Source organism: Varroa destructor, unplaced genomic scaffold (genome assembly GCF_002443255.2).
Source record: "Varroa destructor unplaced genomic scaffold, Vdes_3.0 BEIS01000004.1, whole genome shotgun sequence".
NCBI classification, from domain to species: Eukaryota; Metazoa; Arthropoda; class Arachnida; order Mesostigmata; family Varroidae; genus Varroa; species Varroa destructor.
Window position 1 is genome coordinate 11,644,077 of NW_019211457.1, and position 26,437 is coordinate 11,670,513.

At 43.0% G+C, this 26,437-nt stretch overlaps 1 protein-coding gene and 1 long non-coding RNA gene across 2 annotated transcripts in view; one reads left to right on the forward strand and one right to left on the reverse strand.

Moving 5' to 3' along the window:
• LOC147755848 (uncharacterized) overlaps positions 1-12,816 on the forward strand; it is a 53,666-nt gene extending 40,850 nt beyond the window's left edge. The window contains exon 4 of the mRNA XM_086986569.1: positions 11,657-12,816. Within this exon, the coding sequence (XP_086842695.1) occupies positions 11,657-11,702 (46 nt within the window). The 3' untranslated portion in view covers positions 11,703-12,816. The remainder of the gene's footprint in view (positions 1-11,656) is intronic.
• A 10,418-nt stretch (positions 12,817-23,234) lies between these two features.
• On the reverse strand, positions 23,235-26,217 carry LOC147755849 (uncharacterized). Its single transcript, XR_015326067.1, has 4 exons — positions 25,177-26,217; positions 24,864-24,943; positions 24,253-24,412; positions 23,235-23,685 (listed from the first exon to the last, which is right to left on the reverse strand). It is a non-coding gene; the product is annotated as an uncharacterized LOC147755849 (long non-coding RNA).
• Positions 26,218-26,437: the final 220 nt, after the last annotated feature.

Here is a 26,437-nt window from a genome sequence, read left to right on the forward strand (position 1 = left end):
CCCACGAAGAACAGTCGTGAATGGACAAATTAACTCGTGAAAGAATCCGTCACACTCTGGCTATTCGTTATAGTTGGCATTGTCATTGTCGTTTTTGTCCTTTTCATTGTTGTCACGATGTCGCGCACAGTGCGACAGAACGTTCTAGATCGTAGGCTTCTCTTTTGCAGCACAATCGCCAGTGCCGCCGATGGAACGGCAACAGCTCTACGGCCCTTTGAACGGGGGCAAACTGTAACAACTTGATGGCCTTCGGGAGAGCGTTGGATTGGCTGCTGCTGCCGGTGCCTCGAAGGAGGCGAGGAGAGAGGAATAGGCAGACGTGCGAAATCCGCGACTCGCGGCTCGTTCGTAGCAGTCCTTCCTTGCTTGCCTGCTGTTTCCGCCTATGCGGCAGCAGTAGCTGTGGCGGCGGTGCCAATGCCGCTGCAGGAGCGGAGGCGACAACACAAGTAGCGAGCGTCTTTCGTGTGTTCCACGCAGCCTCGTAATGGCTGGCCTCTGAGAATTTGCAATGGAAATGATCCAGGGGAGAAACCTGCTGGTAGCCGTTACCGGCTGCTTCCTATGAAGTAGCGGGCCGATAGCGACGGCGGGAAAGTCGCTGTCGAATAAGAATGGGACTAATGCCAAGTTTGCTTTTCAAGACTATACCTCCACCCCCACCCCCTCCCCTAGGCCACCCCTACAGCGAAGGAAAGGACCCTGCTGCTACCGAAGGAGCTTGCGGCAACGAAGACGACCGGTTCAAATCGAATTTTGGTCATCCGCACATACTCGACAGTGAGCTCCTGCGACGCTACGACAGCTATCACTATTGAAAAAAGTGGTACTAACTTAAAATGACACATCAGAGTGCCAAGTAAGTACAAGTAAAGATGTTCGACCTGTTTTCGTAGACGGGGCATTTTAGGCCGTTGCTTGAATGCTGAACACATCGAAGTCGCACAGGCTCATAATAAGAAAAGGGGCGCCAAGCTCTATCGAATACACATAGGGATAAGGAACATTAAGTGCAATTTAAAACACCGCGTCTCTGTGTCTCATATGACTGCATCTTTCGCAAGCTCGGAAAAAGTTGCGCGGCAATAAGTATTGGAAACCAAATAGATTTAGCACTAAAAGCAACACCATAACAATACACGAACCCCTTAAATTAGTTTCGGAAACAAATGTTGCTATTGTAAAATTGATAGTAGACAACGGTCAAGCTCAAGGAGGGCCTTAAGTGAGTTGTTTGTAAACATATGTACACGAAATTGTGTGTACTTAAATTTTGTCCAGATCAGATATTCAATAAAGCCATTTCACGTCTGGATTAGTTTGAAGTAGCACTAACTCACACGTAAATATTTAGTCTAAATTGTTAAACAACGTCTGACGTCGATATTTTCACAGGAAAATATTGCGAGCGAGCACTTTTATGAAACATGCTTGCCCCGCTTCGTTTCTTTCATTATTTCGTTCAAATGTTGTGCTAGAGAACAAGCTTTATACTAATGTGCTACATAGTAATGTAAATATTGTGGAACCCGCTATTGGCCTAAGTGGTCACACGTTTGTCGCTGACAGCAATGACTACCTGTTTTATTTCTGCATCAGGCATATGGCGGCGGGAAGCAGTGGGACAGACAAACCTAGACCGAGCAACGTACAAATACCATTAGCAGACCAGCAGACCTTTGCTTTCTGTCACTTCTATCCCGTATCTCCCGCTGCACGTGTTATCTGGAGGAGACAGGGCTTTAACCTGCCCGCGACCTTTTTGAAAATAAACTGGGTAACGAGTTCTTCCTTTGCTCTCGTTCTCCACCGCGTCTCCCCTATCGTTGTGGCCTACTCGATGTCCTTCTCGACTAGACTATGCAGGGAGTACGGGAAGAAATAGTTGACTCCACCCGACTAGGTACTGCCATCAACGGTAGCAGATGCAGCCAGGGTCAGTGCCTACTGCGTCATACGTCGACCGATCAGGTATTTACACAGCAAGGAGAAGTGGGAGATGTTTGTCAACATCGTCACCGGTCTTTCATCGCTGTCTCGGCTGTTATGAGGTGTTTTTTGCAGTGCAAATGATGCTTAGTGTAGGAAGCCGTCATCCCTTCGTGGCGTGGAGCTCCTTCTTTCATCAACCTAGTTTCGCTAGGTCACCGAGGTATATGTTCTTCCACAGCTTGCGAATGTTTGAGCACTTACTCAGTCAGCGATTGCCTGCCAGGAGGAAAATGCCGTTAGTGGCGCTTAGGTCTAACACTCTAACCCCGAGTGTAAATTTAGATCGGCCTCTTACATACACATTACAGGGGTCATAAAGGTCGGCTTAGTACAAAAAGCGGATAGCTCGTTGCTTTATTTTATGAGTATATTCCTTATTGCCTCATCACTAGAGGAGAAAACGAGGAAGGTATAGCTAAGGACGCCCATAATGTTGCCGCGGTCGTCCTAATCATCGTATAATCGGGTTCTATCTCGTCTACGCCTTCCGAGCTGCGTTCAGTTGCGCTCTGTTTGGTCCCCGATGCGGCGTTCAAGTACCGCCATTTTTGTCTGTGGCCCTCACTACCCTTCTCCATGTGTTATAGATATTTGTCAAAACAGCTGTGCCAGAACAACCTTTGCAGACGTAATTCTGTTTTCTGCTGTTATTGCTGCTGCTCCCGCCGCAAGAGTGGTGCAGGGGTGCAACAGTGGCGCGCCACCAAAAAGGACCAGGTGACCCCAATGACTGGCCACCGCCACTGTGGTCGTTGCTACAGCCACAGGTGGCAGGGGTATCGAAAACGTGAGGAATGATGTCTTATTCTGCTCCGCCGTGCATCACATACGTGAAATACTTGCCTTCCAAATACTAAATAAGCAGGGCATCCGTATTCAAATGACTGTCTCGAAGTGTAGCAGGTCACAATGGATCGAGACGTCTAGGACAAGAAGGATCCTCATGGCCGCAGCAGTATTACCGCCACACGGTCGATACCCTCGTAATAGTCTTTTGCCCGAATATACTATTGGGAGTGAGAGTTGTAATATCAATCAGAAACGAGTTACTCATGATATTCCTAGGATATTATAGAAAGGAAGAGGAACATATTTTCGAAGAACGCTACCGCTGCCGTTCAAAGGGAATCTACGAAATTGCTTTTATGAAATAGACTCCAGTCACACTGCGAGTAAACGTTAGATAGCGCATGATGATGATGATGACGACAACGTTTATAATTAACGTAGTGTTTTAATTAAAGTAGTTGTATGTGTGTGACAGGAGGGGTTTGTGTTTCTTCAAATTAAACTGTGTCCATGGATTTATTATATATATATATATATATAATTATATTAGGTACTGAACCACAAACTGCATCCTCTGTAAATTTATTCCAGAGATACGAAACATAGCATAATTCGGTAGCTATTCCGCTAAGAGGTACGAGGGCATATCTATGGTTCGTGATCGACATCAGTTGCTAGGTGTCTCAGCGCCGCGGTTAAATTTATTTATTTATTTAACGCGTTTATCTTGTATCGACACCCGAATTTTGTTTGTTTTACTTCTATACGAAAGCACGAAATATTCAACGTAAAAGGCTCACAGTTATAACGTGCAGTAATGGCATTGGCTATGCGTTATCGATCTGTTCTACAAACCAGGCTACGTCGTACTCTACTACAATTAGACACGAAGTATAACGTGAAAATATTAAGTGTCGTACAGTCATCAGAGAATGTTTTTTACAGTATGTAGTCCTTTTTTTTATTAGGCGTTCGTCTTGGTCCGAAACCTTACTAGATTCAGATATCATAGAACATAATAGGCGTGTCTTTTGTCTAGGTAGATTAGCAGCTTTGCTCTCGGTTTCGAGTTCCATCAGTTCGTTTAGAAAAGTGTGGAAGACCTGTTGGGCCGGGCGGTCAAACAAAATCATCTACATTTTACAGGAAAAGATCCAGAAATACTCTTCCCAACAATACTTCTATTTGAATCCTATGTAGAATAATATATAGGTATATATAGCTTTTCTCGAATGAGGCATGAGGAAGAAACAAATCAGTATGAAAATTATGTTGTTCTACGCCAGAACGGAATTGGAACAAAGGAATCGGGTCAAACTTTACCTACACAGGCCACGGTAGTGACATAACGAAACAAAAGCAATGTCAGGATGCTGCACTCGGAATCCTATCCTAGGAAAATATCAAATTGACCTTGTGTTAGTGATCCTAAACTTCCCCAATAGACCGAAGCGTGCGAGAGAAGTAGCATCATATTTTGGTTAATAGCAAATATATTTATTGCAGGACTTTATGATTACTAGGGTGCATTTAAGAAATGGCCGTACTCAAAGCAGATACCCGACCATTTTGCGAACTGGTCGTCGCGACATCGGGCCTGGCTGTTGTTCCATACGCATGTTGGTTTTATTTTATATTTCTATAGACATCCTGTTCGGAGCCCTATAGTTAGGCCCCCCTGTGATTTTCCTCTATTTTCAAATGATTTTAAGATGCTAAAAAAACAGCGCATTGCCATGCTGTAAAGTAAACAGAATCTTCGCCATCAAATTACAACTTCTTCTTTGAAAAAAAGTGTCTCTCCCAAGTAACGTTGGCCCTTATTCACAAGTAATTTTCATTTCCACTTGACACGTGCTCCATTAACGGACGCAGCTATGAAAACAAGGATGACACATTGTCTACTATACTCTACGGTGTATTCGCAGCAAAAGCTGAACATCGAAACGCAATGCACGAACCGCTATTGCGTATCCATAAAACCGGGACGGAAACATACAGCCTACACCTGTATAGAGCTTCCCTTCAGGTTCAAGACCTTTTCAATTATCACTGGCAATAATAGCAACAACACCAAGAAGTACATAAGCATCGTCCAACTCCTCACTACTCTGCTGATAAAAGTCCCTAGTGGGGTGTGATTCGATTCCGTCCACAGTTATCCATAGATATAGGCATTTTCGCCACTCCCACTCACTGAACATTCATTCTTGATTGCGACAAACGAAGAACGAACACGTACATCGTACGTTTATGTACGCGTGTTTTACGACGCTCGGCAGCCATCTAGAATTATTACACTCGCCCGCACACACGTAAGTTTATACGTGTTCGAAAACGATCAAACAAATCACTGAGAAACGTTTCTCAAAAAGGACAGAGGACGGAACACGTTGTCTAATCCGAGTCTCCCTTTATTTCTCTCGTACCAATATATATATATATTGCTCTTTTATAAACCGGTATCTGGGGTAAAATACACCCCACCGTCGCGAGCACATTACTGTGTCACTTTGCTCTATGCAAAGTAAGTGTCCCAATACAGACACCCAGGGCAAACGAAAAAAATGCGCTTAGGAACTCTATGCCGTTGTAGCCTGTGTCCCCGCAGCGGTAATACGCTTGGGGGGAGGGGGGGAGGGGGGATGTATATGTAGCGTCTAGTGGGTATTGTAATCTATGCCCCATTTATACACAGTACAATATTTAATAAGTATCGGTTAAGCGAGTGTAAGGAGCAGATAGCCCTATGCTGCGTGTCCATTAGAAAGTTGTGCTGCTACTGCTGCTTCTGTCCATACTGCGCAGGCTCACAGAGTCTATCTACTATATCGAAAACCAATACTGGCACTTTCTTATGCACTCGTAGGAAATGTACTTTTTCCACTGCCGACGACAGAGGTGTTCAGCACAACGGAGCAGTGAAGAGTTCCGAACTCAAGCGACACGCTTTTTGCCTTTGCCAGAAGAGTTCTATTGCTACATCAGATGCACACGTAGAGGAAAAGTGTACTTATATATGCATGTGCGTGACAATGGGGCTATGGCGTGTCTTCTGGTAAATCACTCGTCCGACAACGAATAATAGTAGCACCAGCAGCTACTCCCGCCGGCACGCAGCGCCGTGCCACTACGACTCATTGTCAGAGCGTCCCAAACCAACGACTGAACTCTAACTGTTGAGATTTTATTGTCTGTAATATTGAGTCGAAGTCATCGCAATGTGTATGCGAGAAAAAAGCTAGTATACCAAAACGAGCGTGACAGAAACCTTCAGGCGTGCGTTACCTCTCTGAGTGTCGCATATCTTGTATCTATTCGACATGTAGCTACGTTCACGATGGCGCATAGGTCTACTGAAAGCAATCCGATCCTGTGCATGCACCAACATAAGAATGCATCAGAAATTTTATGTGCACAACATCTACACATATAAAGAGAACGGTATATCTACTCTAGATGAACACTTTGATCGTTTCTGCTAACCGCTCCATACCGTTTCAGCCATTTCTACAGGTCTGCTGTATCTGCTACCTACTTTTTCTGTATGCTGTATAGTTCTGGGCAGACTATGTAGTGTGCCGTTGATAATGAGGTCACATTCAATATATTCAGACGACATTTTATACTGTCTACATAGGGGATTTTCACACATACATTCACGTAGCACATTCGAGAGCTGTGTACGATTCTGCCAGGAACAAGACCCTAAAAATATTTCTAGCCAAAAGTTTATTTGTCCTGAAAAATCTATTTCTAAAGCAGAATGCTAGCTACGATGGCCGGAAGGTCATCTTATATGCTCACGATCAATGAAAATCTCTTCGTAGCCAGATTTCATGTTGAGTCCGTGCTATGCTACATACTATCTTTCACTTACTTTCCTTTCGCATATACTTGAATGCTGTTTTGTTGATTGTACCTCACCCAGTTAGGAATGTGCAGCCGTAGACGAGCTCTGCCAGCCTAGAAAGGCTCTAGGAAAAGTCGAAATCAGACGACTTCAAGTATCGTCAAAGCAAACAAAACCATCATCGTCGCCCGCTCTCCGCGCTGACAATATGGCGTGCTTCTGTTGTTTTTGAGGAAACGATTTTGCGACCCTTCATCTGTTGTTGCTCATTAAGCTGTTACGACGCGCAATATTGGCGTGCATATGTATCAATTGCTTTACGTGTGACACGAAGTGACGAACGAAGCGTAGTTTCTCTAAGCTTGATAGTCTGTGCTGCAGATTGCTTGCTTTATCTCCTCTTCCACAATAACATTGAAACAGAAGGGATATCTCTTAGCGGATAACGGGCTGTCTGTAGGGGTCTGTTGGGTGGCTAGCTACTGTGGACAGGTCTCTTGGGGCCAGTGGAAGCAAATAAGCAACCGTCCGTAATCAAGCAGGAAGGAAGGGGCATCGAGCGCAAGCACACCCGTAAGCAGGGGAGTGGCGTCACTACAAGACAAATGCCACTCTCACACACAAACAGACGGATAGAGACGTGCCCCTTCAATCTGATCTGATCCTTTTTCGCGTCTTGCTTCGCTTCTTTCTTATCGGCCTTTTTTGCTTTAGCTTTCTGTCTCTAGGTTAGTTTTTCTTCGATTTCCTTTAAGATGACCGCTTTGCCGCTGCTATCGCCGCCGTCCATGACCATTTTGAACGGTCCTTGTCGGTTCTAACAACTAATAATGGAGCAGTCTACTAAAAGAGAAAGAACTAACTAAAGGAGAAGACTGGGGAGTGAAGTAAATTGAGCTTTATTACCCCCTGTAGACTGCATCTGTGTGCGACTGATGATCGTCCATTGTCGTTACCATACTTGTTGTTATTGCGGTCCTTCGAAAGATTCGATGATTATTAAAATAGAAAAATTCTTGAAATTAGGGACAGCGGCGATTGATTCCAGCACAAACCCGTGCTAAAAAAAAAAAAAGGAGTTGTGTTCAATCTATTTTAAATATACAAATGTTTTAAGCTTTTTTTTCGAGGCACGAGGGAGACGTATCCATTCCATGTTTCACGCGCCATCATTAGGTGCAAGAGGCGAACCCGTTCTACGCACTGGGCCGTCGCGAAGGTTTTTGTACTACCAACCAATGCTATGGAACGTCTACATCTCCAATTTATTGCAGGAATTTCACTGTCGTGTTGAGAATGAGTTCTTGATGACCAGCCGAACGGTATCTTCTTGTCTCTAGTCCTACACTGAGGCTATTAAACTCTAAAGATAATTAAAATATAATAACAGGGACGCTAAGTCCCAGAAATCGTTTCGATCGATTACGCTGTTATTGCAGGCTTTAGCGACAGATCGCTGCCGCTTTCACTCCTTTTGTCTCTTGATGTATATGTACTTCGTAACAAAGTTGCTTGAAGGGTCTATCCGCTTAGTTTGTGCTATTTCCAGTTGGCAGAAACGCTTCTTCGACTTCGTCTGCCACATATAAAACGAGATTTCTTTTAGCTACATGGTCGCTGGAGCAAGACTGCTCATTATTCAATAGAACGGCATCTATATACTGTAGCACTACTATAACTAGTGGCAAAAAAAGCAATGTGCATAGCGTGTTTTGGTCGTATATTGATTGCAGCAGGCCTAACACTTAACCAGCCCAGCTGACACCGCTACAATAAACCCATAACTATTGACATTAGTTATTCGTGATGCGGTGCCGGAAAAATAGAAACTAACGGGAGAAAGACCGACGCCACCGAAAAGGATCTGCCTAATGCTCAGATGGAGACAACGATGAGCGTTACCGCTCTTGTACAATCGGAGTCTTAGTACAGCGTCAGCACCAGCAGTCCCAGCGTAGCCGTACATGGGATAGCCGTAAGTGGCGGTGCAATTCTGGCAAAATCAAGCAAGCGTTTGCTTTTCTTAGTCAGTTTCACGAGAAAGACACGCGTCTAAAAAAAGGGACCATGGGTTTTTTCTCACAATTCTCTTGCTAGGGCGCAGTGGCCTTCGAAGCCGCCTGCTTGCTAGTTGGCCTTCGGCTAGCTATGAAAGGTGGAGAAGCTCGGCCTCATTAAAGTCTCACACTGTTTTGCAATTCTATTATAATTCTCTGCGAACCAGGAAAGCTGCCCAAAAAGGTCAGTGCAGCCCGAACTTACTATTATTTTTATTATAACAATAATTACTATGTAGTGGTATGATGACTGTAGATGTGCTGATGTGGCCCGTGTTCACACCAGCGTCAACTATTTATCGACCTTGAGGGCAGCATTATAGAGCGCTGGTGATGGCGGAAAGGACAGACAACGCATGCGGAAAACGGAGTCCAGAATCGGCCTTGATTACGCTTTCGCTGCTAAACCGTGCACCGTAGATGCATTCAACCATGCATAAGCGGTCTACATTACATACCTATACGTACTCGTCTATATCTATTCGTGCATTCGTGCACGTGCACGCATCAATTGCCGATATATATCTAGGAATGGAACGATTCCAAAATAACGCCAACAAAAATTAATCGAATGTGTTTGCATTAATCTGCCTCTGTTACAGCGTTTGTTTTTACACTTGCTGATATCTACATTAATTGTTATTTTATTATAAAACTTTACTGAAATAAGGTAACCTTTTTACGGCAACGATTCACTTCATTCACTGTTCGATTACTGTTTCACATAAATCTGGCATCGTTTTTAAAACACGCATATTTTTCTCAAGTCTTTGCATTGTCCGTAAATTGTCGTAGACCGCTATGTTAATTTTAAGGTTTTTAATCAAACGTACAAAACAATGCTCACTGAACAGAATTCTGGGAATTGTATAGATGTCATGAGAAACAGGGAATAAATGTAGTGATAGTATTTTTTTCCTTTTTTTTTTTACGTCCCATGTTTGAGTCCTGGGGCATTATATATATTTGTATGGGTTTTGCTCGACTTTTCGCCGACAGACTTTCATGGACCATTTGGTAACGCTGCCACTCGCCTGGCTAGCACGCGCTAATGCAACCTGACACAACAAGAATTATACATACGTCTACTTACTTAAAAATTGTACATTTACTCGACATATGGTTCAAAAGATGATAGGAAGAAGCTGAAATTAAAGACTATGTCATACGTTATAGGCTAATAATGAGAGATTATTCAAGATAAAGATTCACCGCAGCCCTTCTCTTGGTTGCCTTAAAAAACCTGTCATTGCTAGTATTATAGTTCTGAAGTATTCCCAGGGGGACCTTCAGGTTAAGTTCGGTAAATCCTGATTTTTCTGGTTTCGTTGGGATAAAATGGCCCATTTTAGTTAATTAAATTAAGTGACCTGCTCCCCCGTTCTTACTGGCCCCGCGCCATTATTACTTATTATGATTTACAAAATATTAGATACCTTGCCCTAGCTACTTGCTAACTGATAGAGCTTATGGCCGGAACTGAAGAGGGCGACACAGTATCATCCATAATAGTAAACCATGCGATACTTTTTTTAAGCAACTAAGAAAATGTCCTTTGCTGGTCTATTTATACACCTCCTTTGAATTTAATTAGACTATAATCCTGCCGTACTTTGCATTGCTACTGTCTTAACGTCGTCCTTGGCGCGACATAGTCGAACGTATCGGAGGTCTACCTATATCCACTTACCTAAAATATCCATATATGAGTCTATTTTCGTATCGATCTGTATGGGTCCTACTTAATATTGATAAATCATTGTTTGATAGTTTCCTGCGACACATCTACAGTAACGTTTTAACGCCATTATCTAACGTATACGTATTAGCATGACTTGGTAATCAGTATTTAGTATTGTTACCCCTGAATGAAGCTCGATTCAGCTGATAGTCTTCATAGATTGCATGGTAATATGTATATGCATGATATTAGTGCGTTACAACTATGCACGATGCACACGCATATGCGAGTTCTAAAATAATGTATATCAAACTAGCGTAGATTGTTACGGTATCGACTATAGATATCGCAGTATCACGACACACACTTTTCACAAGGAAATGCAAAAAAAGACCACCCATTAGACAGGCAACCAGGGAAGCAGACAGGCTTTCCCTACGTGGAATAGGTAACAGAGAGGTGTAATCTGAACTGAAATTACGTATTTTTAGTGTTATAAGCACCACTAGGACCTAGTACAAACAAATTAAACATTTTTAATGCATATTGAAAATTAGATGTTTTGTTTCATTACGAGGTTCAGTCCCATAGGAGTTCAACAATATTAATCTTGTATAGAGCTACTAGCCTTTTGGAAACCTATTGCTGTTGTGTCTCGAAGTAAAGCTACCCCACGACCCCCCCCCCCCCCGCCCGACAAATTGCGGATTGCTCTTGCCCTCTTACAATTTACCTCCCTGTCTTAAATGTCACGCAGTCGATATAAATCACAAAGATATAAGAACGACTTACATAGAGATACAAAGTAACCCGATCCAATGCATCTCGTGCAATCACGTTTTTTCTTCGTTATAAGAGCCTAATTTTTGGCCCCATTCATGCATGCATACAAGCACGCTTATATCCGTCCGAGTCTAGCACATTAATTCCGTCGGGGACTCAAACGTATTTCAACAGAAAAAGAAAGAATGATTCGTTCCCCTTAACCCCCCATTGTCGAAACCTCCGGTGTCTCGACATCGACCCTCCTATTCCTTTCTCCACGTCTGATCTTGTTTCTCTCAAGGGACGTTGTTACCTATTCCACGTAGGGAAAGCCTATCCGTTTCCTTCGTTGGCTGTCTAAGGGGGGTGGCCTTTTTTTGGCTTTGCAGCTTCTATGCCCATCACCAACCACTTTGGTCGTAGCCACCCCACAACTCTGCCCTCATGTGCTTTGAACTTTGTCGCGTCACTTAAACAGCCTCTTACTATTTTTCCTGTGCTTTTTTTCTTCGGCAGGCGAGAAACAGCAATTTCGTTAGCAGGCGATGCTCGGAAAGCTTAGATCAACGAAGAGCATCGGCGCGATAGAAGAACTGTGACAATCAATTGCAAATAGAGCTACGGCAATAACGAGCAGACCATGTCCACTCTCGCCTTCTTTTTTCTTTGAATAGAAATAAGCGAAGCCGTACACAAAAGCAGATCCTGTACTTACTTGGTCATATAGATACACACGATGCATATGTCTACAGGCATACAAGGGAAATCGCATCCTAGGATGACCGGCGTCGACTCGGTGTGAAAAGCAGGTGACTGTCGTATTATAGGAAGGAAACCTCAGGAATTCCTCGGGGAACGGATTTCGCTAGGTTTCGCCGTTGACTCGAGAAATGTCTAACTCATTGCAGATGGACCAGGCTATAAAATGCTGCATGAAATGGCCGAGAGCTCAGCCAGTTCAAACGAAAATTAGTTAGCTTTGTCAGCGAGTGCTGGATTTTTGAGACCACGTTAGATTGTCACGGCCTACTAACAATTGTGGAACTGAAAAGGATACACTGAAGCTGAATGCGCTCAGTATATGTATTACTCATTTATTAGACTTCAGTTACGTTTTCGAAATCTCTCACTTTTATAGTGAACAGAATCCACCACTAATACTCGAGTACGGTCTTCGCATCTTCGTTTCTGGTAATTACGAAATTCAACAAATTTACGAATGACTTTCAATGTACGCTCGTCAAGGAATCAGTAAAATAGATTAGAAGCATGTCTTTGGTTAAAGCCTTTTGGTCCCTTCCATAGACAAGGTGTTGTACGTAGCGATTATCAATATTGTACGAAAAAAAAAAAATAAAAAAAAAAAAAACTAAACCGCCGTACAAGCTAAATGTGTTTTGTGTAGATGTATTTCGAAATCTTGTTGCTTACGACCCAGACGAATTTCCCCATCTCCCCTGGTAGAAAGGCATGTTCAAAAACGTCCACATTAAAAGATCATCCTTGTTGTCACGTAGACCACAGAAACTGCAAATACACTAACCAACTGTATAGCATATTGTGATAGAGAATTCGGTGCTTTCACATGATGACCATATCACTTCCGGAATACCTGTTCTTGTTAGTGTAATACGTGTATTTTAATTGCAAACAATTAAGTTTGACCGATGTCGCCATAAGAGCCACAGCGATACACGTTGTCTCGCTTGGAGGCTTCTGCTTAGAAGAGAACAGACAAGCTTTTGTCGCAGCGCCGTACCAATCCTGTGATGAGAAATCTCTGCTCAAGGTTATTATCTGCCTCAAAAGAGAGTTACCATTTCAATATCAGTAAGTCCATCGTGCTATAATAGTTTTTGTCTTTTGTGCGTACTGCGGCGGTAAGGGCAAAGGAGAGTTACAAAGAGCTAACGGGAAAAACAAATTGGAAGAGCAAATGCTGGATAGAGAACTTGTGTGTCCGGATGTGTCTGCAGCGTTTGTTAATTGAGGGCAAAACCTGAGACCCATTCAGTGCAAGCTACCCTCGGGCTACGAGACAGCCAGGCAGCCACACATCCACTGACTCAGCCAATAAGCCTAGTAGTTCCCAGTAGTAATTACCTCGTAGAAGCGCACCCTCATTTGACCCCTCTGGCCCAGTCAATCAGATTGGAGGAGTCAGGTTCTTAACGTGTACGACACTCAGTAGGCACCCACTCCACCATCAGGGTTTCCACCACAGAAGCCAAAGCGACCGCTGCCACAGCGGCAGTTAGTGTCCGCTCCTCGTACCCGATGCCTCCGTCGTCTTCCCCGCATAATATGCGCGAACTCTCCTTCCTACTTGTCTTTGAAAACCACGATCTGCTTATCGGCACCAGCATCGAGGGTCCTTACACTTGGTTGCCAAGATTCGCATAGGCCAACTATGGCCTCCTTTTCGTATAGCTTAGTGTTTGATTGCCCTCGAAACTGCTCACCGATGTTAGTTAGCCTTCTTCGTGCTGCACCTTTGACAACAGCATTGTTACGCGCTCTTTTGTGATTACCGCAACACGGTAGCTTGTCACCTGATGACAGGATACAGAAGAACCGACGAGTGCGCAGGATTCAATAGACTCAAACCGTGCAAAGCCTAAACGTGCTATTGGCCCGTACAGACACTTCGGACAGATTTCCCTTCTCGGTCATCCTACTGAGACAAAGATTTTCCATACAGTCGCGTAGACCTGCAGAAAATATTTGTCTAGCTATGGAAATTGTCGAGGATGAAGATCATTGCAACAGTCGATACTTGACATACATTGTCCGCAAAATTAAGCTGGCAATGGCGGCATTTTGTGTCCGCTGGAGCTAAGATGATCACGATGAGACGCTGGAAAAGGGCTTGTTTCAGTTAAGATAATTGAATTAGTCGAATATAGTAACAGGCGTAAAGTGATGTTTCGTCTTTCAGCCACAGTAGATAGTTTAGGTCAAAAACACTTGGCAATGCAACGAGCGCTGGCTCCACTAAGAGATCCTCTATTCTGAAGAAAGCTTTCCTAAACATCTGCAGTACAATAGACTCTGGGGCTGTCTGTAGCCTCTTGTCGGTTTCAAAATTCCCCTCTGTGCGCTTCTCGTCAAAGCAATAGGATCCACATTATAAACGATCGGGTTGGTCAAATTCCATCCTTTTCTTTGTCTTGATCTGCTCATAGTTTATTTATCCCTGTATACTATTTAATTGTGCTTTCTCTAAAGGTCAATCGTGAACGTCGACATCTATAGTCTCTTGTGTTTTGCTGGCTTTGAGAGCTTACTGAACTTTACGCACTTCGATCACTGGCGTGTAAAACAGTTTATTTTACAATGAACGGGATCCTAAGAATAACTTGGATTTGAGAATTTCAAATGGCCTGTGGTATTATTGCGAGCTACACAAGGGCTGCAGAGAGTGACAGCAATTAAATAATAGATAAGTTTTTATTAGATAAAAATTGTCTTTACCATTTGACCTACCTAATAAAATAATACCGATTCAAACAGGGAGAACGACGTTTAAAAGGCTAACAGATACCGCAAAGCGTAAGCGAGCAGCATCTGCTGTTTGTCCATACTAGTGTATAATACATATGACCTTTCCGTGGGAACACCAGCGTTCCGGCATCGACCACTTGCCTACAGATAGCGCTAGAAAAAAAACAATCGGGCCATATTATGTTAATATACTGGTAAAAGCTAGTATTATTACAATAAGAACCAGTAGACCTGATAATCCGTGATGATGCGGTTTTCTTGTAGAAGATGAATTGAAAAATCAATGCGCTGACAGTCATTTTAACGTAGGTTTCGGAAACGCCTTATCTCATAGTCACAAAAGCCGTTCGTACCGTCGATTGTTGTAACCGGGCGTCATAATGGTCGTTTTTGTGTTCAAAGGAGCATAGTGCCTATCTCGTGGCCTGTTCAGGTCTTCTGAAGGATATAGAAGCAGTTTCCAGGGGGAGAAGGGTAGATGTTGGTATAGTGGGTCTTGGTGTTGTAGAATAAGCTTCATTGCCAATTCAGTTATCGCAAACTTGAATTAGGATCTAATGGAAGGGTGTGCAGCATCCCTCTTGCAAGGTTAAAACTGTATTTAAAATAGCCATCACCTAGCGTGCCAAAACATGATCAAATCGAGGTGGCTATGATCGGACCGCGTCAACCACCAAATTATATTGTAGGCATTTATTACCACGCGGTGAACCATGCTAATCAGTACTTTATACCGTGATAACGAAAATGCATCTCTACACAAACTTAGCAATGTTCGATTTGCTATTATGCCCTGAAAATGCTATGACTCAGCTTGTTTTTTTTCGAAATAGAAACAAATACTGTAAGATGCTTATGCTATACTACTTCAATCTAGTGTAGTAAGGGTGCATTTTGTAATTAATGTAATGGTAAACAAGATGAGCGTGAAGGTACGATGGGCTAATTTAGAAACTTAGAACCACTAGTGTGCACATAATAGTTGCGCTTTGTTTCATCCTTGTTTCAACTGAATCTGATCTTAGCTTGCAGGAAGATGGGATTTACCTTTGTGACGAATGTTTTTGCAACAGACTCGTTACAAATCGATTTTCGACTATCCAGGTATCTCAAAATGCAGCCCACCAATCACACAACCATAGCCTATATGATGGTGAACAATAGATAATTGGATGCGTTGCCACCTAAAGCTTTCTTAGGCGGTAACAACCAGCCTGCTCGACTATATACCGCTTTGTAAAGTCACCCCATCAATGCTTAATAAAGATACTTGACAAAAACCACTGACTTTGAACACGTCGAATCTAGTCATTGTGACACATTAACTGTTATATCCCCCACAATAGCTCTGAAACCATTTCAAGCATAGCTTGTTTTTCAAGGGGTTTACAGGCCAGTAGGTTAAAGGAAACGCAAGCTAAACTCATGATTAGGTGATTCTATATTTAAAGAGGTTTAACACTTTACGGCAATATATTGTATTTTCCTTTCAGCTAAACCTAGTCTAGTTATATTGCAGAAATTTACGTTTACTCTTAGCGGACGCCCCCCGACGTTTGCAATGCCGTGTGCCATATGTCGTTTCAGTAAAATGACGGACCGTATTCAGGACAAGCGCATTCATCTTAGTGATGATGGTGCATAAGCAGTTATTTGTTTCTGCTGCTGCTAGTACAGACTTCTACCTCAGTTTGTTTCTATGTCCAGGAAAAGGAACTTTATCCTTCTTACTCATCTTCTCTCTCAGCCCTTTCGTCCCACGTCCCCAGCGGCCTCAGATCTGCGACTCGTACGGAGCGGCGATTTACGTTTGAGTTGTAAGCTTTCTACCTGACACAGCTGACCACATCAAAGGCCGACAGCCTTACAAGGAAAGCCTCCTACTATTAGGTTTCTTTTCGCACACATAGGTGACACCTGTCGAGTTGAAGTCTGCAAGATACTCGTGTGTGCTTCATTTTACGGAAGGCCTCTTTGCCTTCATCTAGATAGAATGAAAACACTTCAAATGATCTTTAAATAATGAAAGTACATACATTTGTGGAATGTTTATATCAGTGAAATATATATGCTATTTTGTTTGTCGTATCTATCTACCTGGTAGATTTTCCTTTGCGACTTGAAAAAAATTAACTAATATCTACTTTTATATAGCGATACCAGACGATTATTCAATGCACGAGACTAACACACCATATCGTATTGATAATGGCGGTGTTGATTTATTCCATAATGACACACCGAAGTCGCTGTAAAACACATGACGTTGTTGGTCATTAGAGAGCCGATCTGCCTATAAGTATCCTGGACAGGTCGGCACCTGACTGCTATATTTGAAGAAGTTTGGATCAGGGCCGTCTATACAAAGCAGATCCGGTAATCGACGAGCATGGTGTCGTACGAGGCCACGAATTCTAATACATACAATGAATACATAACAGCCGTATGGACTTTCTCAAAAGGCCGTTTCATAAGTTGTTGAACACAAATAAGTGCTGGATCTTTCTCCTTGCTCTGCATCAACCATTGGTACACATACTAACCACGTCCAAAGTTCCCCACCCTTTTAAGATGTAAATAGCGCGACATAAAACATCCTGGCTGCTAACCGATGCGTCTTCAGGTTCCCAATCAAGGTATTCTGCCGTGTTGGCACAACTCAATGATTTCGTGTTAAAATGTAGCAAACGAGATACCCAAATGGCTCTGTTCGTTTTAGTTTGCCGTATTTCTATTCCCAATGATACCCTACTCACTCTAGTAGCGGTAATCTGTCTGACAGATAGCTCGTCGAGGTCGCGTTTGGGCATCTCAGTTCCATGAACAAGCTCGAAGTCGTAACCTTGCGTTGCCCCACGAGTTCACTGCGAATAGAAGCTTTGTTTTCTACTCAAATACCTTAGTGTACATCACTCGTGATACCTTGGACTATCGGCCATAGAGATACGCATGGAGTTCTCAGATGGTTCGCACTGCGGCCAAACATTCTGTTCCCAAAAAACGACAGTTTATATATTTGACGGTTGCTTAACCGTCGACTGACATAGGCAATTTTTCTATATCGTGCATCTTTAATTTGAACTAGGCTCGCCCTTAATCCGGTGCCGTTGGAATCAGTTCACGGCGTTATCTGATGACCTTCCCCAAAATAGCAACGATAATCCGCCACAGTTAAGCTTCTGAAAAATCCGCCAATACATGGACGTACGGCTGAAGCCCTCTGAATTGGTACAGTATACGAAGGATATACAATTTTCGCGTGATTCTTAGCAAATCCATGTATGATGACGCCAAGCTAAGGACGTTCCTTAAAATGTCTTGCTGTGACTGGAAGGGGGATATTTCTATCTGCTTGCACTTTATCTGATCTTCTGTGCGCAAACGAGCCCTAGTCCCTAAGCTCAAGCCGGCTCTATTGATAATTTCTAGCCTTGTGCCAAGAAGGTCCAAGCGGCTGTTGGAATCACGTTGCAACATCCGGACGTCGTGAACATACACCAGGCGCATTCTACAGTGCATGGTACCCAGCAAGCTATTTACCAACCATTGGGATGTTGACAGAGAATCCACAAGGACGAGCGGCGTGAAAAGTAAACTGGCACTATCTTTACGGGAGTCGCAAAGAGGAAGTTCGTCCTTGTCAATAGGTTTATTAGTTTTCCGGTAAAAACTTAGAAGATCGAGTCAGGTGATTAAACGGGCTCCGGAAAGAGCATCAATGGCATCATCTATCTCAGTAATGCTTTGATAATACAATTAGTCGGTATTGTGCTAGCCTCCTCGTCGATGATCTCTTTCCATTGAGTATGAGACGCTCCTTTTTACACCAAAACGAAGTGAAGAATGGTCTCCTCTCGGGATGGTATGTGATGTATCGTAAAGTCCGCTGTAGACAAGTCGAGCGCTTTTTAAGCATGTCCAGGAAAAAATCCGTGAGCGGGATCTTGCTGGGCGTCCGCGAAGGGCGTCCCATTTCGAAAAAATAATACGGTTTCTCGGCCTGGTAGGTGTTTATCCGACTTGGTGATTTGCCGTAAACACGCAGGCCCAGCTCAGCTTCGTCATACCGAGGTTGGACAATCTTCTAAATTTATGAGCAAAATGTCGCATGTCCTGCCAGGCGTTGTTCTTTCATGCAACACGCTATAAGGCATTACGCTTATTCACCGGCTATGCAGAGGTCGCTTATTTGTAGCGTACCTAAAGGGCGCATCAGAGCGAAATACTCACAACGTTAAAAAACTGAGAACCGCTGTTGCTGCAATTACCACAACCTTCCTTATTCAGATGTTTTTGTACAGGAACGGCCTCCTTACATCGTAACCGTCTATGTTATTGTTATTGATGTGCCGCGTTCGCTGCTGTTACCTATGCGCGGACATGAAATTGTTTCTTGCAGGTCCTGGAAATTTTTGGTCCGCTCGGAATTCGCTGCCGGGACGATAGCTTTTGTTGCATCTAACGACGAACAATAGAATCCTGTAGTCAAAGGCCAACGCTACGAAATGTGATGACACGTCTTCGTGAAAGAATAATACGAACATCGCCAAGTTCTCAATATGTGCTAAGAGCAAATGGAAATTGTGCACAAGATTTGTCCTGTTCAACAAGGAACGCTTAGAGTCATCATAGAACGGTTCCGGTGGCGGCCTTGTGTTAGGGTTGATGTAACAAGGTCGTTCGATGCAGCTTTCGAAAACCGAGCAAGGCCTCTGCTATGTATGATACATCGGTGAGGAGAGCCTCGGAACCCAGTTAATTCTTCGAGTCCAATAAGGTAACGCCGATTGTGGGACGTACGTGCCGCCATCTCGCTGGTGGTTCATTCGAATAACTGAAACTAACGATCCAAATTTATGCCTTTGAGTGTCGTAAGCTTTGCGGCATTGTGCGCTGTCGTGGCAGGCAGATACGCGTTACTTTATATATGCATATATAATTGAATTCTCAAAACAGGCTAATTAGTGGATGAAATCACTAGGTCCTTAAGTAATAGAAGCCCAACTTAATGAAGAGAATTATTTTTGTGATTTTTCTTTTTGCTCGAGCACAATAGTGGTACGGTTAGGTTAGGGTATGCTAACCTATAATGGTCCATAAATTGCAACATATTAACGATCTCCATCCCAAACCACTCCCGTATGATCCCTTTCCGATAGAATTTGAACAAAACACAGATGTTATGCCTGACAACCGAACGAATCGATGGCCAACTCTATTGGCTACTCACAAAGCTGAGTACCTATGTAATTAGGTCTGTTTAAAAACCCCTTCTAGATTGGGCTTTATAAACTGTGACTCCACACGTTTCATTCTTCTGTTCCTATATGTTCACGATATTTTTCAAGGCAGGGTTCTCAGCTGACGTATTCAGACACTTTTCTTTAGAAAATGAAAATATACTTTAGTTATCTTTGGATGATTTCTTACTGGTATAAAGTGGGTTTGAATTGATATAAGTAAGATTAAACAAATTTAGTTCAAATAATACTCCTGGTGGACTCACCTTTTTTTTTTTTTTTCGATAACTGATTAGTGGCTAAAACATATATCAAATGATAAGGTAACATTTGTGTTTTCTCCCCTTTCCAATAGCTATATGTATACGACACGAATTTGACATAAATACTCTTCTGCAGGCTTGCACTAGGGTTCACGATGCCTTCAGTTCGCCAAGGTTTATTTACAGGGATTAGCGATGACATTTATTTAAACTGTTATCAGCTTCACGTCTCGGCCGGATAACGTGTTGAGTTTGCACGGCATTGCCTCCCGCCGTCCGCTATTTTAACAGCATTCAACTCGAATTATAATGAGTGAGGAATTGTGCAGTCGTCTCGTGCGACCGAAGAATTTGTGGAATTTTCCTTAAAGCTCTTTTTCCCTCTGAGTTGTTAAGAGAAACGTTAGAAAGGCCGATGCTCTAAGCTGTATAGCCTCTTTGTGAATGTTAGCTATGGCCTGTCAGGCATCGCTTTTTTCTGTCCCGCTTCCCCCACGAATTGTGTGAACACCCACCCACGATCTCATTTATATAGTAGTTATAGTTCCTCTCTATAGCAGCAGTGGTCTCGCCACCGCCACCGCCGCCGCCCCCCCCATCGCCATCCTGATACCGCAGACGTATACAAGTCAAGAGGCGTGTACAGCTTTTGTCGACGTGCACCGTGTAGTACAGTGCAAGTAACGCTGGCGGGCTCAAGCTATACGAGCCTAACAACTGAACGCGAAACGAGGAAACGTACTTACCGCATATGGCTGAATTACGGGTGCGAAGGTGGTATGCGACGAAGATCGGCTTCCCAGACAAGGCGTTTGTGCTAGTCCCAATGCTGATGTTTTGTGCATGGCTCAGAGACTTGCTCGCTAGGAGGCGCACGTTACGAAAGAAGAAAGAACTCATTTCAAAGAAGTCGCATAAACGGGGTGGCGGCCGCATCCGGGAATAGTACTTCGTTCGCGACATACATTCTCCATTCGCTCGATCCCCTCTTTATTGTCTGGACAAAGTGGGGCAAGAGGAAACGCGCAGCCCCCCCGCAACTATTCTGTTGGTGCTAGTTGCAGGCCAGTAAGGAGGGTAAGGCCAGTAGCGCACGACGCTAATGCTTTGTCAGGTGGCAAAGTCACGAACAGAAGCCGATCTAATGGCTATTCTCGCATGGCCAATCGAGGCAGTTTTTCTACTTGCTTTTGATTTGTCGCTATAGGTATTTAATAAAGAAGATACTTTCGTTTGCATTGATAACCCTTGCCTAATTCCGCAATCTCACATGCACGGTAAAAGAAACCAGCGCATAAATCCTGCCTAATGATCGAGCCATCATAACAAATGAAAAATCTGCTTTGCCATTTTGTTTGTCAACTATTTTATCGGTTTCACTGTGTTCAAATCCTCAGTGTACGGTGACGCGCGCTCCATACGCGCCCTCGATACGTGCGTCAGTTATGCAACGACAACAAATCGAATGGCGAAAACCTATACATGAGAAATGACATTTACGTAAAGCGAGAAGTCAAATTGAGACGCGCCAATCTGGATAAGGTAGAGTAGCTTGGCCTATTTCAGGCATATTATCTGTGCAGGTCCCAAAAGGCAACATAGCACAACGAGTACAAGTAATGCTATTCTGATCACCAAGTAACCAAAGCTAATTTAGTTCGAATAGACGACTATGGGTTACCTTCTGATCGTACGACGCCTGACAGTTAAGTATTATTACTTTATCTAACAGAGAGTAGATGATTCAACGTATGCATGCATGTATTCGAACCATTGACCAACAATCAAAATCATAATAACGTTGGACAACTAGAAAATATAGTCACCAGTAATCTTTTTGTTATCTAACTTACGAAAAGTCAGAGGACGTATTCAAAATAGACATAGACATGTTGGTCCAATGCTACCATACGATCATACTACACTTCTCTGAGCAAGCAGAAAGCCGAACTTTATACAGCAGTCACAATTATAGAAAATACGAAATGTCACTAAGCGCCAAAAAAACGTTCAATGATTTTCATGTTAAACGGTGGCCATATGCAAAACTATGATGAGCGATAACGCGCCCTTGCGTAAAATCATTCTTTCATTGTTCAGCCTAGTCGTCTGCGCACGCACGTTCTGCATCTAAAAAATATGTATATATAACAAACAACACAGGCAGGTTAGACAAACCAGCGCTTTACACCTGGCCCTTGTTCAATATCTCTAGCTATTTTAGCGTAAGCCAGTTACGCACATACAAAGCTTCTCAGTTGAGCATAATCTGCCTTGTAGTCCTATCTGCTATAGGGAGTAATCTCCCCTCCTGTTTTGTCAGATCGCTTGACCCTCGTTTTATCCCTACAACTCCGTCCACCCTTTCACTATTGTCCAACGCTGTCTCCACTTCGCCCGGCTAAATGACTCCAGCGGGTGTCGTTTCACGACCCACACTCTCTTTTACCCGCCTTCAGTGCCGTCTTCATTGCTTCCCCGCGACCGATCAAATTTGTTGCCACCATATACAAGGACGACAGGGTGTACATCTCATGACCGACTGTATGGTCCTCGTACAATAGGTGGGCGATGTTTCCCTGTGTATGGGTCTGTCCTGTGTCAATGACCGATCGGTAAACGTTAGTTAGAGTAGCCATGGTGACAACTACGGCGAATTTCCTTATGAGCACTCTCTAAGATTGCATCAAAGTATCTTTGATATAATTCTACAAATTACTTTTAGCAGTAACCGTATGGCAAGGAACATCGATAGGCGTAAACTCGAAAACTTAAAGTGTCACTTAAATACGCTTTGGACAGAAAATTCCGACGGATTGCAAGTTAAAGCCTAAAAGCTATTAAAAAGCCTAAAAGAACTAACCGCTGAAGCAAATATGGACCATCCGATTGGACCAAAACCAAAATATTTATTTATCAAATATTGATATTATAAAATATCAAATATAGCTACTCTGAGCCATTTTGATGAACTTTTGAGCCCTTCAAACCGTAACTCTACCGAGGATTTTTTTTCCTAGACTTTACAAAAGCTACATGGAAAATGACGATAGCGCAACCGTTGATAATAGAAAGTTGTTAGTTTTATTGACGCCAAGAATAGGTATGCCCACTACGGCCGGCAGCATACTAAAGTTTGTCCGAATTTGAGTGCCTCGCCCGGTACAATCACGACTCAGCTTTGTTAAACCGCCTGCAAACGTCACAGTTTGTCTTGTTTATGGCCCTTTTCCTCCCCTGCGTTGCTGCTGTCGTGTTGCCGTTGCGAAATACGTCCCAACAAAGGGCTGTACAGTGGACGCTTCTTACTCCCCTTCCTCCAGCGGCTGGAAGATGTCTGGGTGGAAGCGATAGAATCAGCCGGACGGGCGAACAGACAGAGAAATATATGAAAAAAACACTGGCGATATAGAAACAGCCTTCTTTCCGCAATTCGTCCCATTCTGCTGTAGCTTCCTGCAGTCGCTGTTGCTGTTATGCTCGAGCCAGTCACATCGGCAACGAAAATATGGCTACAATGACAACATACTTGATGTAGCTAAAAAGATAAGATTCAGAGAAACCGTATATACGTAGGAATGTGAAGGCAGCGCCCAAAGCACCAGTAACATTAAGGAAAAGGGAAACATTACCGAGCACAAATAGGAAGGGGACCGAATTAGTACCGAAAAAAAAAAGACGAAAACAGTCTCCATCTTTCCCTAAAGAGGGCGCATCACGATGACCGATGCTTCCTGGCTTCGTTTTCTTGTCTCCGACGCGTACTCGCTTGTGGGGTCCTAGTCGTTCTTTCTCTTCTGAACATCGATACCTGCTTGATCCGCCCCTGCGACGGGGAGCGCGACTATGATTCCCCATAGTATGAAAAAAATCTATGGCCGTAAAAAGCTAAAAAAAAAGAAACTTTCTCTAAACACGGATTCCGCTTAAGCGTACTCCTGTTGCCGCAGGCAATCGACACCACATTTCCACAAACTGGCTACGAACGCAGAACAGATAGAGCAGTTTTTGCCAGAGCCCAACAGCTGAACCACATCTTTCTTTAGGCTTCTTCTCATACAGGTATATCCTAGAGCCATACCTACTTGTCTGCCTATCCACTTACCTAGAACCGTTCCGTTGTATCTCCTCTGGCTGGCTGTCGTAAGGTCAAGACTAAAGGGTGGCAGTGATGGAAACGGCCGATAAATCTGGCCAGGACCAAGCATCATTTAACTATCTCGTAGTGGACTCAGCCACGTGAAAGGCCTCCAATAGTTGATTAGCTAGCACCCGTTTGTAGCAGTAAAATGAGACGAACGTAATCAAAAGAGAAGGAAAGAGGTATGAGGACTACCGGCTAATAATTATAATGATTATAATAAGATGAGATTGGCCATTACGAATAGAGGAATATTTTATTGGAGAATTAGGTCTGTAATACAGGTTAACTGACAAGCAAGGCTGTTTTAGTGGCACATAAGAGAAAGAGAGACCCCTCATGCTAATCTGACAAAAAAAGTACGCGCTATTCAAAGCTATCTTATAGAATATACTATGATGTTATCAAAAATTCAAGTTTTCATATTCAATTCATACACAAACATCCAAATTGACTTCTCTGGGATCTGTATAATGTGACCCAATAGGTGAGTCATTAGCTAATGGAGCAAAACATAAAATGACGTTTTACGTTGTGCCAAGTGTATAGCCCTGGAAAATTAGATCGATACTCACGGATCAGCATTGACGTGTAAAAAGCTTTCCATCAAGCGCAGGGAACCCGGAAGACCTGAACCCTATTTTGCATCATGTCACTGTAAATTTATTCAATCACAGTAGTAACTATAGCTAGTAAGAAACAAGGCACATAAATCGAACTGGGTAGTAATCACTATAATTGCGTTGCCATCATAACGGCATAACGTTGTCGAAAAAGTATTGGCCGTTTCAAAGACAGAAAAAAAAAAAGACAAACTTTTAGATCTTAAGGTAATACCACTAAACTAAATACACTTTTACCTATGACACCATAGTGATATCTACTTACCTTAGTCTACGGCCGTGTCATTATAATGGTGGAAGACGACGCTTTTTTTGTTTATTAATTACAATGAACTTTTTTCAGTAACTTGTTGTAATACTGTTAGTTAAACGACATAGATCCGACCCGATCGTTTTGCCATATGGTAGCAACCCATAATCTCGATTCGCCAATTGTCGAGCACACCTTTTTACTTGTACATTATTGTCGTATATAGTGCATTTTTCGTTAGCCTTCATTAGTTAGTTAGTCAGACTTCGTTGTGTTTTTCGTAGAAACGATCGAGTAAATTTTTTTGCCTCAACTCTTGCGGCATCCAAACAGTGAACTTCTTCTATATGTAGCCAGCCTTTAAATTATTTAAAGGCCTTGGCTGGGTATGTTAGGTTCCTTGACGGTAACATGGGTGCCTAGCTGTGAAGCTTGCTTACCTTCTGGGAAAAGTTCATCAGTTTTTTTCGTAACTGATCAACCACCACCAACCAAGGTTTAGAACTAAAGCGAGAGAATCATTCTTGAGCCATCTGTTCCAACAGCGCATCTAATCATAAACAGCACCAATTTTTTCATGGGTTTGGCCAGCATCTGTGCCCCTATTGTAACAAAAATATGAATTTTTCACAGACATCTATCTTATGTATGAATGAAGACATAATAACAATTTTCGTAATCACACATCTACAACTGCTACATCTCAGCTTCTAAATGATACCATCACCCGCCCGACGCGACTCGTCTTTCCCAGGATATGTGACTTCTTTTTTCTATAACTTTTCTAGCCTGAAAAGTGGTCGGTGTTTTTTCAACAAACCAATACACAGACGCCTTATATCGATGGTCCACTGACTACGCTTTGGCCTTTTACGGTATGAAAGCGTTATGTTCGATACTGCAGTGGCGCGATCTGTCGTTTTTATTTCTATTGTCGATAGAAGCCTTATTGTCTGGCTCCTTACAGTCACATCACTTACATTTCCCATACAGCCAATCCGCTCCCCACCACCAAGATCCGCTCGTTGACACTCGCGTAAACTTTATGATTTGAACTTTTTCTCTGTCTATAACTAGTCAGAACCCGAATTCCCAGGCGACGCTGTGCTCAAGTATAATAGTCTTGGCTGAAACAGCTGGAATTGTTCATGACGACAGTAGAGCTGAAATGGAACCGGGCCTTATTATGCATCAAGTTGATGATTTTCTCAGAAGCTAGTAGTGATATATCCGTCTGTATTTTTTGGTCCTTCTCAGATTTTCAGATTAGCACATT